The sequence below is a fragment of the Silene latifolia genome, chromosome 2 (assembly GCF_048544455.1).
Source record: "Silene latifolia isolate original U9 population chromosome 2, ASM4854445v1, whole genome shotgun sequence".
NCBI lineage: Eukaryota > Viridiplantae > Streptophyta > Magnoliopsida > Caryophyllales > Caryophyllaceae > Silene > Silene latifolia.
In genome coordinates, this window is record NC_133527.1 from 117,364,308 (window position 1) to 117,384,025 (window position 19,718).

Genomic DNA, 19,718 nt, shown 5'->3' on the forward strand with positions numbered 1-19,718 from the left:
TTTATAGGCAATTAGTAGGAAGCATGATGTATATTACAACCACAAGGCCAGATATTATGTATGTTGTTGGTTTGATTAGTAGATTTGTGTCAAGACCTACAGAGCTTCATTTATCGGCCGCCAAACGAGTCTTGCGTTATTTGAAGGGAACCTCAGATTTTGGGCTGTTTTATAAGAAAGATGGGAATAAGGAGTTGATCGGATTCACCGATAGTGATTACGCCGGAGACGTAGAAGATAGAAAAAGCACATCTGGCTATGTATTTATCTTAAGTTCCGCTGCAGTTGCTTGGACATCACGAAAGCAACCAATTGTTACTTTAAGTACAACAGAAGCCGAGTATGTAGCTGCTGCTGCATGTTCAAGTCAAGCAATATGGATGAAGCGAGTACTTCAGAAACTTGGATACGAAGGAATTGAAAACACAGTCATTTATTGTGATAATAGCTCAACAATTAAGTTGTCAAAGAACCCCGTTTTCCATGGTGGAAGTAAGCATATTCAAGTGCGATTTCACTTTCTGCGGGATCTTGTGAATGACGAAATTATACATTTGAGATACTGTGGTACAAATGATCAAGTGGCTGACGTGTTCACTAAGCCACTGAAATTGGAATCATTTCAAAGATTGGGGAAGGAACTAGGAGTTTGCACAGCACCCTTGGAGTAAACTAACTTTGCTAAGTTTAGTTTAAGGGAGGGAATGAAAAAGAATGTTCAATTAGAAGTAACTGATTTTATGAAGAGTTGTGTTTGTTCATAGATGTAACTGTCTCTTGTGTATAATTGTGTCTATTCAAAAGTAACTGTCTAATATATCTATAAATAAGAAAACATTGTAAACAATTAATATATCAATTTCTTTCAGTTTGTTATTATCTATCTTAACAGTTTTTGTGGATATGAGTTGGTGGTGGAGGATGACGTTGGTGGTGTTTATTGGTAGTCGGACTAAAGTTTTACTCATAAAGGACCAAAGTTACACTCTTAAACCTTCAAATTTACACTCGTAGACCTTCAAATTTACACTTAAAATACTACATTTACACTCGTAAAACTTCACATTTACACTCGCTAACATGTTAAAATTATATAAATTCAAATTTTTATATAAAAAATTGCCTAAAAAATGAAATTTACACTCTTAAATATTTACATTTACACTCGTAAAATGTTAAAATTATATAAATTCAAAATTTCCGTCACAAAAAATTAAATTTACACTCTTAAAATGTTACATTTACACTCGTAAAACATCAAATTTACACTCGTTAAATGTTCAAATTATAATAATTCAAAATTTCCGTCACAAAAAATCAAATTTACACTTTTAAAATATTACATTTAAACTCATAAAATATCAAATTTACACTTGTAAAATGTTAAAATTATATAAATTCAAAATTTCCGTCACAAAAAATCAAATTTACACTCTCAAAATATTACATTTACACTTGTAAAAGATCAAATTTACACTTGTAAAATGTTAAAATTATATAAATTCAAAATTTCCGTCACAAAAAATCAAATTTACACTCTTAAAATATTACATTTACACTCGTAAAACATCACCTTTACACTTGTAAAATGTTAAAATTATATAAATTCAAAATTTCCGTCACAAAAAATCAAATTTACATTCTTAAAATATTACATTTACACTCGTACAATGTTAGATATACACTTGTAAAACTCGTACAACATTACATTTACACTTCTGAAATATGAAACTCAAAACGGATTAATTAGGGGCTAGAGAGAGAAAGAAAAATTAATTAGGGTGTAGAAATTTGATTAGTGATAATTTTTTTTGGTTATTTTCAATCTCAACCATCCATCTCAATCCAACCATCCACATCTTTTTTTCCTTTTTTTAATAGCCCTTAATCAAATGCATCTCAACCATTCATTGAGTCCATCCAAAGGCCCGTGAAGAGACTTATGGACTCAATTGAAGAGGAGGACTCATTAGAACCCCCCCCCTCTCTCTCTCTCTCTCTCTCTCTCTCTCTCTATATATATATATATATATATATATATAATAGATAAATAAACAATTATTAACAAATTCACTTCACACTACTTTTGTTGTTCTGTCGTAAGGGTGGAGCCAATAAGTAGTAAGGGGTAGCAACCGCTACACCAAACATAAAAAATAGTTTAAGAAGACGGTATTTTGCTACCCTTGATTTAAACATTGTTGAAAGAATAAGTGCAATTAAGCACATCATTACAACTGTTAGGTGTAATTGTATAATACGCAAGTGGACACGGGTTCGAATACCGTTGTAGTCATATTATTGCTTTTATATTTCCTTTTTTTCCTTTGTTTAGTCTAATTTAATGCTTCTTTAAATTAATATATGTTTTTGTTTTTAGTAAACTTCCAAATCATAGATGTTCATTATCTTTGGGTTCTATGTTCTAAGATTTTTTTTGCTAACAATTATCTTTGTTTTTAGCAATAGTTATTGTGTGAGACGGTTCACATTATAGCTTGATGTTTTTAACCATTAGTCATATCTCAATTACATTAAAGGTGCTTAGCACATCTAATTTAACCTTCCAAACCCTAGCCAAGAAATATGGTTCCATGTCAGTTATTGTATATTGTGCTATATTATACAAATTTAATTATCAAAATAATTATAATAATAGCGAGAGTAGTAACTGTATCACTACTGACCAAAGTGGGTAATAAAAGTATTATTAGTAGCATCGGGTGTAGTGAAATAAACAGTAGTAAGTGATGTGAGTAGTTAAAATAACGTTAACAATTGAAATGAAAGTAAAAATAGTAATAGATATTAGTAAAAGTAATAAGGCTACAGTTACACAATGTATATGGAGTTTTTCATACACAATATATAATTGGTTGATGCGTGCCATTTATATTTTAACTTTTTTTAATAAGATAAGAAAACTAGATTGATCCTCTAGAGTAGGACCAGCATATCTCATCCTTTCGAATGAGTGAGGTAAGTTGAAGCCACCGGCTTTCAAACTAGCTCGAAAGGGTTGGACATAAATATCCAATAAAAGTCATAAAGTCGGCAACTTTATTGTCTTCATGAAAGCAATGTTTAATTATCACTTCATCGAATAAATGAATATATAATTTTACATCCTTGATAATACTAGAAATTTCCCAAGGAATTTCCCAAGTAATACAAATTGAGAACAATGTTTAATTATTACTTCATCGAAAAAATGAAGATCTAATTTTACATCCTTGATAATACTAGAATTTCCCAAGGAATTTGCCTATTACCACGAATTGAGTTAATAACACATAAATTATCACCTTTCACAATGTGAACGCGGGCCCACGGGGGTCGCTCGGGTAGAAAACGAGCAAGCTTTTGATTTGTGGAGTCGCCACCAATTTATTGTGGAAAATTGGACATCGTTCTAATACCTCGTGTCATGTCAAGACACAAAGTAGTGACATGAACACCAAGAACTCGTTACCCTTAGCATTCTATATCTAGAATGACTCTCGTGGATGCCAATGAACACGGATGTTCGCAGAGATCTGGAGTAAGGGGTGAGGGTACGTATTAGGAAGTTCTTTTGATCGAACGCCTAATCCCGCCCGCCTCGATAGCGGCCTCTACTAATGATTAGGGAAAATCATCTATACTCGATATGTTGAAGGGTATATGCAATAAATTAATCCTACCAAGTGAATTAACTAAGTCGGTAGACACGTAATTTAACATGCATTAATGTCGAGGTAGAAATTTAATGTTGATTACATGTGAGAGCATACAAACAAATGATAATAAAGAATACAATAAAAATACAATAAAGAAAATTACAATAACTACAACGGGTTAATTGATTTATGTCGAAAATACATTTAAAACGGATAATTTGGGAAAAGAAAGAATAAATAAATAGATGAACAGATTATTAGGTGATAATACGATTAATGGTTAATTAAAATGTAATTAATAAACTAAGTCAAGGCGGAAACGGGAGTTCAGAGACAGAACTCAACCCGGAAGAGGCGCAGCAAAGCTGCGTCCTTTGGAAGAGGCGCAACAGTTGCTGCATCTGTTCCTGAGCTCAGTTCTGGATGTGAAGCCGGAATTGCGTGTTGTTAATGTTCGTGGGTGATTTTAATGCTTGATCATTGATAATTGACACGGATAGAAGTTATTTAACGTTTTATTTACATATGATTGAATCATAAAAACAATAAAACATGGATAGAACTAATTGGAACAAATTATTTACAAGATTAAAAGATTAATTATGAGAATTAATAACACAAATTAAACTAACTAATCGAATTAATTATTAAACAGGTTATTAATGACGAACTAATGATAGTGACGATAAACAAAAGATGCAAATATATCAATGATGAATTCCAGAGACTCAATATGGATAAATCGAACCTCTAAAAACCCGAATTGATTTTATGACGAAAATCCGCAAATATGAATTATAAGGGATTTAAGTCGAGATTTTGAATGATGAATTAATTACTAATGATTAATGATTTACAGGTTAAATTATTATGCTAAAAATATCGTGTTAATGAACAAGGAACAATTGAAAATAAAGAAGAAAACGAACAGATAAACAAAAGACGAAGGAAGAAGAAAGGAAGCAGGAACTGCGGCAGCCTCAGGAAGAGGCGCAGCAGGTGTTGCGTCCCTTCGAAGAGGCGCAACAGTTGCTGCGTCCTTTCTCGACGTTTGTCTCATGATAATCCGTAAAAAAGGATTTAAAGTAAGGTTTTATAAATCGGTATTAAGCATATTTTCGACGTAAACCTTACAATAATGATTACAAAAATAAAGTACAATAATAAAAGATGGGATTACACCCTCAGACTTACATGTTTGACGAAACGAGATTGACTAAGTTAACGTTTAGTGATGCTCGACTCGAATGTACGACGAAAATGCCTCTAAGAGGAAAACGAACAAAGTTGATTAAGTTGATTGAGGTGGAGTTGGTCAAATTGGTCGGTCATGCAAAACGAGGCCGGTACTCAGAAAGATCCGAGCTTACGTGGTCGAAAGTTCAAGCACGTAGACGCCAAAAGGCAAGAGCGTCGTCTTAGAATGCAAAGGGAGAAGAGAAGAGCGGACATTCACGTTAGAAATATGAGGAACGAAGGTTCCTATTTATACTAATCACACGAAGGAATTAGGGTTTCGGAGAAACTTTGGAAGTGAATCTCGAAAAGATTTGAAAATACGTAGAAAGGAACTGGGGATGAGGCGCAACAGCTACTGCATCTCTTGGAAGAGGCGCAGCACCTGCTGCGTCCTTTCCCAAGTGGTTTCCTCCTGCGGAAGAAAGATTTCCGCGTTTCTACTATGGAATTGCGGTTTGATCTCAATTTCCTTAATATTTTATATAATATTTTCGGGATATAATTTGCCAAAGAGATTAAAAGATTGAAAATATGGAATAGAAGTATCCGGAACATTCTAGAATATTCCGACTCGGCATTTTAAAACGGGTATATAGAAAATGAAGACGGTTTTTGACCCGGACTCCAAATGTACTCTAATTACTGCTAAAACGACTGTATCGGCGTGTAGATGACAACTATGAGGTAGACACAAGTGAATGAGCTATCACTTGACTATAAACTTACAAACTGTCATAAATCGTTCCGCGTACCAAACATGCGGCCCAATCATCACCGGGTGGCTTGCGGGAGGTGCTGAAATGAGGTATCTACAGAGCCCCCACTTTGACTGAGGTTTGGACAAGGCGAAAGTCAAAGTATAGCCATCAGGTCAATCGAAGATTACAACCTGACGACTATAGCGACGCGAGGCGGCTCAAGGGGTCTGAGCCAAGGACCTGTCGTCGGGAACATTTTAGAGTCTGTCGACTATCAGGGAGGGTCAATTAAAGTCCATTAGACTACGTAAGGAGGCTCGCCAGCCATAAGAAGAGACCATACCTGAGATTCCTTGAGACTCCAAAGGAAGGCAAAACGTGAAATCGAAGAGGCAGCAGGACGTCTGTAACACCCCCATACTCCAAGTGCCTTACCAGGACCACTCAGGTATGAAGACATTACCATCTCGGTTACCCGAGGCAATGATAATCAAACAACAATAACGAAACAACGTTTATTATAAATAGTTTAACGAATAGTTACAATCCATGAAACCAACTAAAAGTGCAATACATTATTCTCAAACGATGTCTAACTGAAATGTAAATAAACTAAGGCTACAACGGAAGACTCCTATCATCATGTCGTGGCATCCTGCTATCCCAAGACTCATCTCAATACCGCTCAATATCTGCTCACCATCCCCGAATGGATCACCGCAGGTTTACAAAACAACACCGGGGTCAGTACTAATCACACAATCAATATAGATAACAATAATAAGATAAACAGACAGCTGAACTGTTGTCACACACACACACCACCAACTCCCATCATCTCAACACTGATTGTCCACTGGACCAGCCCTGCCAGTGGGGGACCGAAGCCGTTCCCACCTAAGCCCCGCTCATCATACCGAGCGATAACCCTGTCCCATAAATGTGCACATCCCCTTCCGTGGCGGGTTCCACGAAGGGCGAAACTAGGGCGTGAAGTTACTCCCGTAAGACCCCACTCAGCCGAGAACGCATCTCGAGAACCATCAACAGCAATCACAACCACAAACACAGTACAATCATTATATCAAACAACCAAATACAGCACATCACCAATATCCCATTATGGGACTAACACTGAGTAGGAAATCCTACCTGGAAAGCACAACAAGCAGACGGTATCTACAGCTGTATCAAAACGCCTCTTCTACGAATCCTCCTCCTAACACATAACACATAGAGACTACACATCACATACTACACACAAAACCCCCAATCCCTAAATTAGGGTTTAACCAATCTTAACAAAACATTATAAAAATTATATTAAAAGCTTACCCTTGACGCAAGGAACTCAACGACACGAATAACGACAAGAACTGACCGTCTGAACTCCGGGAATTGCTAAGAATGCGATTAGGAAGATGAACTGGCTGCTTTCTCTCTTAAACAGGGTTTTAGGTTTTGTAAAAGTGATTTAAAACAATGACGATTATGTTTAAATACCTTAATCGCAAAATTAACAAAACCCGAGAAAACTCCCCGTAAAACCGGACACTCGATCGAGTACCCAAGGTACTCGATCGAGTACCCCTTACTCGATCGAGTACCCCACTACTCGATCGAGTACCCAACAGTCGAAACTATTTTATTTCGCAACTTACCCTTACTCGACAGAGTAAGGGCTACTCGATAGAGTACCCCAAGACTTATAAATACGGAGTATTACAGTCTTCCCTCCTTAAAAGGAACTTCCTCCCCGAAGTTCAAACCACTACTAAACAAAGGTACTCCCATAAGCTTCCCGACTCGAAAGTCAAACAAAATTCAACGTAAAACATGATACTAACCCAACTCATCCCGACAAACATACCGACACAACATATAAAAGGGGTATAAAACTCGTAAAAACTGCTCGCGATCATCTCTTACCCCCCTAAAAGAAACAAGGTTACGTCCTCGTAACCATACATACCTGATCAAAGAGGAAAGGGTAACGCTCTTTCATAGCTTCCTCTGGCTCCCATGTAGCTTCCTCGGTCTCGTGGTTAGACCAAAGGATCTTAAGCAAAACTGTCTCACCACTCTTGGTCTTTCTAACCTTTCGGTCTAGGATCTGCTTAGGCACCTCAAGATATGATAAGGACTCATCTAGCTCTAAGCTCTCTGCCTCCAACACATGTGACGGGTCACTCACATACTTCCGCAGCTGCGATACATGAAACACATTATGCACTCTCTCCAACGCAGCTGGTAAAGCCAGACGATAAGCAACTTCCCCAACTCGCTCTAAGATCTCATAAGGCCTTATAAACTTCTGACTTAGCTTGCCTTTCTTCCCGAATCTCATAACTCCACGCATCAGAGACACTTTCAGAAGAACCTTGTCCCTAACTTGAAACTCTATGTCCCGACGATGTAGGTCTGCATAACTCTTTTGTCGATCCTGGGCTGCTCTCATCCGTTCCCTGATCATCTTAATCTGTTCCATAATCTCATGCACCATCTCTGGTCCTAAAACCACTGCCTCAGCACTATCGTCCCAACAGATTGGACTCCTACACCTCCTTCCATACAAAGCCTCAAACGGTGCCATACCTATACTGGTGTGATAACTGTTATTGTAAGAAAATTCTATCAAGTCCAACCTCTGCTCCCAGCTACCACCAAAATCCATCACACAAGCTCGCAACATATCCTCAAGAGTCTTGATTGTTCTCTTAGTCTGCCCGTCTGTCGCAGGATGAAATGCTGTACTCATCTTCAAAGTTGTTCCCAACGATTCCTGCAACTCCTTCCAAAACCTCGATATAAACCTCGCATCTCTGTCAGACACTATGTCCTTAGGGACTCCATGTAACTTAAGCACGTTCTTTCGATAGGCCATAGCCAGTTGTGCCTTAGTCCATGTATCTTTCATTGGAACAAAGTGAGTCGACTTGGTCGACGATCCACTATCACCCAAATCATGTTGTTACCTTGTTGACTCTTAGGCAAACCCACAATGAAATCCATGGAAATGGATTCCCACTTCCACTCGGGCACCTCCAAAGACTGAATCTTACCTTGTGGTCTTCTCTGTTTCCCCTTTAACTCTCTCGGCATGTCAAACAACGGGACACAAACTCACTTTGTCTCTTTCTTCATCCCATGCCACCAAAACGTTTTCTTCAAATCCTTGTATAGCTTGTCTCCTCCTGGATGAACCAATATGGTGTGCAATGCGCCTCTGTCATGATCGTCTTTTTCAACTCCTCATCATTAGGAACACACCACCTACCATCAAACCTCAAACTACCATCTGTATGAATAGAAAACCGGGACACTGTCCCTTTCTCTACTCCGCTCTCCCACTCAACTATCTTAGGATCCAAAGCCTCGCTTATTCGAATATCATCATAAAACTCCGGATGTCTTGTCATATCACCCATGGCATCTCCTTTCGCATCCTATGTATCCCAAAGCTCGCTACCTCATCCCTCGGCCTCATCAAAGATAGAGCTGTACACAAGGAATGTACACTCTTCCTACTCAAAGCATCAGCAACAACATTGGCCTTTCCTTCATGGTAGATAATCTCCATGTCGTAATCACCAATCAGCTCCATCCACCTCCTCTGTCTCATGTTCAACTCCTTCTGCGTGAAGATGTACTTAAGACTCTTGTGATCAGAAAATACCTTAAAGACTGCTCCATAAAGGTAATGTCTCCAAATCTTGAGAGCAAACACCACTGCACCCAATTCCAGATCATGAGTAGGGTAGTTCTCCTCATAAGGCTTCAACTGCCTAGAAGCATAGGCAATCACTTTACCATTCTGCATTAACACACATCCCAGCCCATTCTTCGAGGCATCTGTATAAACCTCGAAATTCTCGCTCCCTTCAGTAATGCGAGGACAGGAGCCGTGGTCAAACGCTCCTTTAATGTTTGGAACGCCGTCTCACAACTCTCATCCCAACGAAACCTGTTCTCCTTCCTCATCAACGCTGTCATCGGTCTAGCTATCTTGGAGAAATCTTTCACGAACCGTCTGTTGTATCCAGCTAAACCCAAGAAACTTCTAACCTCAGAAACATTCTTCGGTGCTTCCCACTTTGTCACTGCTTCAATCTTCGCCGGATCCACAGCTACCCCATCTTTAGAGATTACATGCCCCAGAAAAGCAACTTTCTCTAACCAGAACTCACACTTGGACAGCTTAGCATACAACTCATGATCCCTCAAAGTCTGCAACACGATCCTCAGATGCTCCTCATGCTCCTCCTTAGTCTTAGAGTAGACTAAGATGTCATCGATAAACACCACTACAAACTGGTCCAAGAACTGTCTGAAGATTCTATTCATCAAATCCATAAACACTGCCGGCGCATTAGACAACCCAAACGGCATCACCACATACTCATAATGGCCATACCTTGACGTGAAAGTTGTCTTTGGTATGTCCACCTCTCTAATCTTCACCTGATGGTACCCCGACCTCAAATCAATCTTAGAAAAGACTGTTGCACCGCTCAACTGATCAAACAGGTCATCTATCCTTGGCAAAGGATACTTGTTCTTTATCGTCACACGGTTCAGCTCCCTGTAATCTATGCACAACCTCAAGCTCCCATCTTTCTTCTTCACGAAAAGAACTGGTGCTCCCCAAGGCGATACACTTGGTCTAATGTATCCCTTCTCTATCAAATCATCCAACTGCTTCCTAAGTTCCTCCATCTCCTTAGGACCCATACGGTACGGTGCCTTAGAGATTGGCCCCGTCCCTGGCTTCAACTCTACGGTGAAATCTATCTCCCTCTTCGGTGGCAACCCCGAATTTCCTCTGGAAAAACATCTCGCAAACGCTCCCACCACCGTATCTCATCAATCGTCGGAATCTCTATCCGGTCATCTCTCACATGGCACAAGATCAAAGGACATCCCTTCCTCAGATAAGACTTCAAGGTGACAGCTGCAATCAACTTAACTTTGGGTTTGACTAGAAACCCACGATAAGACACACTAACACCCTTTGGACCTCTTAAGGACACTTTCTTTTGATGACAGTCTATCTTAGCTTTATACTTTCCTAACCAATCCATCCCAACTATCATCTCAAAACCGTTAAAAGGAAACTCTAGCAAGTCTACAGGGAAATCGACTTGCCCAACTATCAAAGATACATCTCTAAACAACCTCCCACACGATACAGACTCACCCGAAGGTATGAAAACTTGCTCACTAACAGACTCATATACTCTCAAACCCAACTGTTTTACATGACTCGAAGACACAAACGACTGAGAAGCCCCCGAATCAAACAAAACAAACGTAGGAATACCATTAACAAGGAATGTACCGGTGATAACGTGCGCATCTTCCTCACCGCCTTCTTCTCCATCATGAATAACTTGCCATCGGTCTTCTCGTCCACCTCCCCGGACAAGATCTTGGGCGATGCGGTCGGCTTAGCACCCGACCCTTGATTGTTGTTGTTGTTCGTCGGTGTCTTCGATAAGAATTACCGCCGTTGCGGTTGCCTCCACTCTGTAACTCGACTTCCCCGGTTTGGCCACGATCCACCCGGTGCATTACTCGCGAAGCTCGTGCGAGTCTCTCGAAAGATCCCGGTGCACTCGTGCACTCATGTCTCTTGTGGCCTACACCACCACAACCAAAGCGAGTCACTCCCCGCCTATTGCTCACACTCCCACGCCACGCCCAAAGGAAGCCCCAAGATCAACCACGACCCGGAAGAAAACCCCTTAGACTGATTGTGGTTGCCTTTCTTGTAATTAGATTGGCCACCACCCTCGCTCTCGACTTCCTCTTCTCACCACCAGACCTCTCCGAGCCATCTCCACCACCTCTCCGCTCTCCCGGCCCTCTCGTAGGCTTCCTTAACATCGCAAGGATCCCCACGGGTAACTTATCCATAATCGTGGTAGTCAACCCTCTCTCAAACCTCAATGCCGGGTTCTCCTCGCTCAAACCCATATCCTCAAAGATACCTGGACTTCTCATTGAACTGTCTGTAGTACTCGGCTACCGACATCTCAGCGGTCATCTTAAACTTATCAAACTCTTCCCTCAACTTACTCCTCACATGCTCCGGTACGAACTCCTTCCTCACAGCCCTACGAAACTCCTCCCAAGGTATAGCAGGTAAGCCTTGGTTGGTGTATATCTCCTTAGCACTCACCTTCACCGAATCCCACCACTTGCCTCGCCGCCTCCCTCGGATAGAACGCACTGTTCCACTCTCATCTCATCCGGACAATGAACCAAGTCTAAGATGTTCTCCATCTCTCTCGACCAACTATCAAGCAGATTAGGCTCCCCAACCCCTTTGTATTCCTTCGGGTTAAACCTCGCAATGTAGAGGCTGATTTTAGAATGATCAACCTCCTTCTCCTTACTCTTATCCTTGTCCTCATTCACTCTCTTCAGGGTCTCAGTAAGAGCATCCTGGTGCTCTAACATCTTAACGATGTCATCCACGGTCATAAGCTCAGCTCTCGCGTACAAAGCAGTTCTCTTGGGCGGCATCTTGAAACTATATAAGAAAGGGGTAAACATAAACACACGTACTAAACCTCAAAACACGAAAACACGGTGCCCAGAACCCACTCGATCGAGTTCCCAAACACACTCGATCGAGTAACGGGCTACTCGATCGAGTGCCCCACGTACTCGATCGAGTACCCAAACTCCAGAACCAAACAGACCTTCTGATCTCTTTCCTACTCGATCGAGTATCTAGGCTACTCGATCGAGTGACCCCCTACTCGATCGAGTACCCCTAGTTACTCGATCGAGTGCCCCAAAACTCGATTCTGGACTCAAAATCGCCAAAAACTCACCCGATCGAGTCAGCCCCACTCGATCGAGTAACCCTAATTCGTAAGAGCTACCCGCATATTACGGTCATATGCTAACATTCTAACTTTATAAATCACATATTATATCATAACAATCATGCTATTAATTGCCACGTTGTAAAACATTCAACATGCTATCATTTCATCAACAGTTTCTATATATATCATCACTTTTCTTTCACCTCCTCAACTTCCAATTCGAACATCCAACAATCAACACATTCCATCACATTTGTAAACAAGTTAACCAAACACACATACGACTCGACAAACACTTCCCCCATGTGACCGGTTCAAAGTTGTAGGGCGACCCCCGCGACTTTAGGACGTCTCCCAAGCCTTTGCACTAGCTCCTACAACTTTTACCCGGGTTCATTTTAATTGACTCCCTATGTTCATTAAGTTCATTGGTTACAGGTTTCAGGATCGTCGCTCTGATACCATTTGTAACACCCCCATACTCCAAGTGCCTTACCAGGACCACTCAGGTATGAAGACATTACCATCTCGGTTACCCGAGGCAATGATAATCAAACAACAATAACGAAACAACGTTTATTATTAATAGTTTAACGAATAGTTACAAATCATGAAACCAACTAAAAGTGCAATACATTATTCTCAAACGATGTCTAACTGAAATGTAAATAAACTAAGGCTACAGCGGAAGACTCTTATCATCATGTCGTGGCATCCCAGCTATCCCAGTACTCATCTCAATACCTGCTCAATATCTGCTCACCATCCCCGAATGGATCACCGCAGGTTTACAAAATAACACCGGGTCGATTAATCACACAATCAATATAGATAACAATAATAAGATAAACAGACAAATTTGAATCACACACACACACCACCAACTCCCATCATCTCAACACTGATTGTCCACTGGACCAGCCCTGCCAGTGGGGGACCGCAGCCGTTCCCACCTAAGCCCCGCTCATCATACCGAGCGATAACCCTGTCCCATTAATGTGCACATCCCCTTCCGTGGCGGGTTCCACGAAGGGCGAAACTAGGGCGTGAAGTCACTCCCGCAAGTGACCCCACTCAGCCGAGAACGTATCTCGAGAACCATCAACAAAGAATCACAACCACAAACACAAGACAATCATTATATCAAACAACCAAATACAGCACATCACCAATATCCCATTATGGGACTAATACTGAGTAGGAAATCCTACCTGGAAAGCACAACAAGCAGACGGTATCTACAGCTGTATCAAAACGCCTCTTCTACGAATCCTCCTCCTAACACATAACACATAGAGACTACACATCACATACTACACACAAAACCCCCAATCCCTAAATTAGGGTTTAACCAATCTTAACAAAACATTATAAAAATTATATTAAAATCTTACCCTTGACGCAAGGAACTCAACGACACGAATAACGACAAGAACTGACCGTCTGAACTCCGGGAATTGCTAAGAATGCGATTAAGAAGATGAACTGGCTGCTTTCTCTCTTAAACAGGGTTTTAGGTTTTGTAAAAAGTGATTTAAAACAATGACGATTATGTTTAAATACCTTAATCGCATAATTAACAAAACCCGAGAAAACTCCCCGTAAAACCGGACACTCGATCGAGTACCCAAGGTACTCGATCGAGTACCCCCTTACTCGATCGAGTACCCCAGCTACTCGATCGAGTACCCAACAGGTCAGAAACTATTTTATTTCGCAACTTACCCTTACTCGACAGAGTAATGGCTACTCGATAGAGTACCCCAAGACTTATAAATACGGAGTATTACAACGTCGGCAGGAATTGTTGGGGAAATCTGCTCGGGTCGGTTTTCAAACAAACTTCGGCAAAAATTGAGGTCGATGTTGATCTCCACGTGTTGAGAGGGACAATTGGCTGTCCGGAACTCTCGCTGGGGGAACGTAATCGAGACTGATCTCCGCGTCTTGAGAGGGACAATTGTCTGTCCAGAACTCTTGCTGGGGGAACATAATAGAGGTGTGTCAAAACACCTGTCAGAGGGTACTCGCTCGTTGTGGCAAGCGAGGTCTAGATAACGTACCGCAACAGTTCGTGGTCGGTTTGAAAATGCGGGTCCGAACGAAGGATAACATCAAATGGACCAAATATATGGTATGTGGCATTGAGGAAGAGGCGCACCAAAATATGGGCCCACAAATAACGAACTTATAACGAATCTTTGAAAATTAATTTGGAGGGAAACTGAGGAAGAGGCGCAGCAAGAGCTGCGTCTCTTGGAAGAGGCGTAGCACCTGCTGCGTCTTTTCCTGAGCGTATTTCGAAACATAAATTCATCAAATACTCTCTCAAATTTCAACCATTTCTCGCCAAAATTTGATCAAAAGCTTGTATTTGCCATGACTAATCGAGGTATGTGTATTATCTTTGCATTAATCGTCTGCATTTGATCAATTTGGATCGACAAATTAGGGTTTCCAACCCTAAAACTGTCGAAAATTTGGGGCTTTTCCCCCAAATGATTTTGCCTTGCAAAATTGACTTTGTAGATGGATAATTGGCAATATAAGGATCATAACCATATGTTCATTTCGAATTTTCATTGAGTTTTGAGCATTTGAGTGAAATTGAGACGGTCTCACAGCTGAACCGTAAACTGCTTCGAAAATAGCCTTAGGATTGCCCATTTCTAATGAAACTTGATATTTAGAATCCTTGTATGATGGGTAAACTTCCTACCATTTCAGAATTTTGATTTGTGATGGCTTTTTCAGGACACTTTTCTAGGGCATAATCATCGTCATAACGAAATGCTGTCGAAATTACAACTCGAACCCATGACTAGGCTTCAATTTAGACTTTACTTGACCCATATTACCACATGAGCGGTCGGGTTTGTGGAAACTTGGCCAAAGATGGCGAGAAAAGAGCGATTTCGGAGCTTTGAAAGCACGAAAATCCCCTAACTAAGGCTTGTCGTCATTTGACGCGGCCTAAATTCCCTTTAATTTTAGGCAAGTCACGTCTTAGGGTTTTGATGAGTCTCTTGTATTTATGTACTCGGTTGTACACCGATTGATTCATTCAGAAATATGCAACTTGCAACTAATACTTTCACAAATCCCAAACGTTTTTTTTATTACCCCAACAATTGCTCGATTAAATATAAGAAAATGAGTAATATATTGATCAGATACACATAATTGTATGAAATACTTGGTAGAGCACATAATTGTATGAAATAATGAAGATCTTTAGTGTATTATACTGATCAGATGCTTCGTTGTTTTGTCATTATTAAGACACATTGTATTTATTAGGTGATCATACACATTGTATAATAGATTAGATTCCTCACACCTAATAAATTGATAGTCTATATTATCTTTGCATTATTATAAGTGTGTCGTACAGGTGCGATAATTTAAAAATATAACCATTTTAAGATGAAAAGTGATTATTTTATGTGAAAAAATAACCAAGCCACTTAATTTTTTATATAAAAAGACCACTTATTCTTATTGGTAAAATGGTCATTACTTAACATAAGTTAATGATTTTTTCTCTGCCATATACCATACACCTGTTACCCAAAATAAGTACTACTTTATATTATATAAGATAGAGAATGTTTATAAGTATAACTGGATTTTAGTTTGGTGTTCGCAAAATAGTCGCGACTCATAACTTTACCAATTAAACTAATTAATATCTACATACCAATTTATGCATACTACCTAATTTTAAATATACATGTGCACAGATCATGTTCCATATACTATAGTTTACAAGGTAATCATCAGTTTAATCATAACCACCACTTTACTTTAATGAATAAGCAAGTGTACTTGAATTGGTTATAAAATCACGCAATTCACACTACTTTAGTCACATCAATTACTATAAATAGCTTCATGTGTGGAACCATTATTCATATCAAACACACACTCACACTCTCTTCACTCTTTATTTCCTAGGGAAATATCTATTACAACAAAATATGTTTTCTCTAGGCATTCCAATTATAGTAGTCTTGGTTGGCATGATTTTAGCTTCATGCAGCTTGCTAATAAAATAATCAAAATCCCAAGAATTACCATTTCCTCAAAATCAATGAAGAAAGTTGATAATAATACTTCACATTTACCACCAAGCCCTCCAAAACTACCCATCATAGGCCACCTACACATGGTAGGAACTTTCCCACATAGAAGCTTCCAAACCTTGGCAAAAAAATATGGTCCTATTATGTACCTAGAGTTAGGTTCCAGGCCAGTTATTGTGGTATCATCACCCGAAATGGGGGAACGCCTTCTTCGAAACCATGATGTGCTTTCTGCATCGAGGCCTGTTTCCGACGTATCTCATGATCTTTCATATGGCTTAAAGGGGTTCACATTTACCCCATATGGCGCATATTGGCAAAATGTGAGAAAATTGTGTGTGATGGAGGTTTTAAGTGCCACAAAAATAAGGACATTTGAGTGGTTGAGGAAGGAGGAAATTGGGAAACTAGTGAGTTCTCTGAGGGATTCTTCAAATATCAGTGAAGCTGTTGATATCGGAGAGAGTGTTGGTGGTGTTTTAGAGGAGTTGATTTATCGAATGTTGTATGGAAGCCCTAAACGTGACTTGGCCCTTAGGCCGGTTATTCTCGAGACTTTGAGACTTTCCGGAACCCTAAATATTTCCGACTATTTAACTTTCCTTGCACCCTTTGATCCACAGGTTTGTTTCAGACCCCCTTTTTACATATACAAATTAATACGAATATAGGAAGAATTACATTACATTTACCGTATTATATATTCTTAGCTTGCTTATATGTATGTTGACATACACTAGCTAACACTCTTTCATTTATCTGATGTAAGTACTTCATTTGTGCTAATCATTTATTTATTTTGGTGTATTAAATATCTCTCACAAAAAAATTAAAAACCTAAACAAATGAATGAGACAAAGGGGCATGTCTTAAAAATTACTTGCACTTGAAACCACAAGCAGAGTTTCATCAACATTCATCAGTGGTCAATAGGGCGCCACCGGGTGACGTCCAAATTGGGTGCCAATCTCTCACATGCATTTTTTATTGAAGGGGTCTCACTCACCCCATGTGAGAGGGTGGCGCCCAAATTGGGTGTCACCCGGTGGCGCCCTTTCATTTTCCATAAAAATATTGATGTATTTAAAATTTGCATTTTTTATTACCTATTTTATTTGGCTTAAATATTTGGTTTACATTTTAATTATAGGGACTGAAACGGCGCATCAAAAAGCTTATGGTAATTATAGACGATGTACTAGAGAAAATTATCAGCATGCATGAAGATGAATCGAAGAGCGAAGAACGAACTCACAGGGATATAGTAGATGTTCTATTGTCAATAATGAAGAACAATAATGAGCACCACCCTAGTAATGGGCCGTTAAATGAAATTAAAAAGGAAAATATCAAAGCTATCTTATTCGATCTGGTTGTACCAGCAATAGATAGTGCTACAAACCTAGTAAAATGGTCACTTGCTTCCCTCATAAAAAAACCCACAAAAAATGAAGAAATTACAAGATGAGATTAAAAGTGTTGTTGGTATGAACACAATTATTGAGGAGAAACATATACCTAAATTACGATACTTGGACATGGTTATCAAGGAAACATTTAGGTTATACCCCATTGTATTTGCACCACATGAAGCTCGACAAGATATTTCATTCGATGGTTACAAAATTCCTAAAGGTTCCCAAATATTTTTAAATTTATGGGCAATTGGTAGAGACCCTACTATATGGTCTGATAATTGTAATGAGTTTTATCCTGAGAAGTTCTTAAATGATGATATTGATACAATTAGTGGCCGAGATTTCCGTCTCGCACCGTTTGGCTTTGGCCGGAGGAGGTGCCGTGGAAGTATGCTTGGTTTGCTTAATGTCAAAGTATTGTTATCTCAATTGGTTCATTCCTTTGATTGGGAAATGCCTCATGGTAACTCTCCTCAAGATTTTGACATGACCGAGAAGTTTTGGCTTGTTATGTCTATGGTTAATGATTTGGTGCTCATCCCTAAATATAGTTTTAATCATGAGAACAAGATTGAGCTCAAGTGACAAGGGTACTTTTATCTCAACCATGAAGTTGAGGGTTCGAATATCTGTTGTGATATAATGCGCTCACTTGAATCAAAAAATATTCTCGCACATTTCCATTATGTTTTAGTCCATCTGTATTAATTAAATAATGATCCATCTGTATTGTGTTATCCTTCTCATGCTATTGTTATCAGATTGTTCTACAGACGTGTTCTTAATGTTTGTAATGAAAAACTTGTGTAATTTTCCTTTTATATTGTTATATATTATAATATATTTACGATAAAATTGTGAACCCCCGCGATCTTACGATAGAGTAAATGTAAACTTTGTAGCGAATAAAGTGAGATTTTAAAAACTGATATTTAAAAACCGTGGAGTCACCATATAAACCAAAAAGTTGGGTTTAATGAAGCTTTTATACAAAATACAACTTGACTAGATGAGCGGGATCTTAATCCCTAATGAAACACAATTATAAAATTAAGTACGATCCTAAACTACAACGAGGAAAGTCATTCGTTGTAAGGACAACGCTCGGTAGCTCACACGTTTTCTCCCCAAGTAGCACCGACTAATAGTTGTCATTCATGTAAAAATGAACGCCGTCACAGTCAGTGGGGAGTAACTCAAGGTTCTCCCAGCTAAAGCATACTGAGTACAAAGACATAATTAACATGACAAGAGAAAGTAAGGATAAACATAGATCATACATGTTAACATGGATAACTCGATAGGTAAGGTAAGAATGAACGGTAATCATACGTATCAACATGAGTAGCTTGATCTAAGAAAGAAACAATGAACGGTGAACATACATGACAATATGAATAGCTCGATATAAGAAAACAAGGATGAATGATGAACACACATGACAAAAACAACTATCATACCAAACATCATGTGGTTGGGAAACTATAAGAAACAACATGCAATATAAACCGACATATTCAAAACATGTGAGTACAAAGGAAAGAAAGAGTAACATTCATCATTTGTCGATCGTATTGATACTAAGAGGCTTGCATCTCACCTTCTAGTGCCGATACACTCAAGAGACTCTAAAAGAGAGACACATCATCCAAACAATCAAGGTATCACTCTCACGGGAATGGCATATGTAAAGCATCATAACTACGCAAGATTTTTACTCTCTACGACTCAATTCCTCCCGGTAGAACGAATATAATACGGTCCTAGTCTAAACCTGGCC

The 19,718-nt window shown here is 39.3% G+C and overlaps 2 protein-coding genes across 2 annotated transcripts; both read left to right on the forward strand.

Annotated features, from left to right (window-relative positions):
- Positions 1-16,603: 16,603 nt before the first annotated feature.
- Positions 16,604-17,988, forward strand: LOC141641221 (cytochrome P450 CYP736A12-like). The gene is made up of 2 exons (XM_074449892.1): positions 16,604-17,143; positions 17,671-17,988. Exons 1-2 carry the CDS (start codon positions 16,604-16,606, stop codon positions 17,986-17,988), a joined length of 858 nt encoding a protein of 285 aa, XP_074305993.1.
- A 70-nt stretch (positions 17,989-18,058) lies between these two features.
- LOC141641222 (cytochrome P450 CYP736A12-like) lies at positions 18,059-18,523 on the forward strand. Its single transcript, XM_074449893.1, has one exon. The coding sequence runs from the start codon at positions 18,059-18,061 to the stop codon at positions 18,521-18,523; it is 465 nt and encodes a 154-aa protein (XP_074305994.1).
- The last annotated feature ends 1,195 nt before the right edge of the window (positions 18,524-19,718 follow it).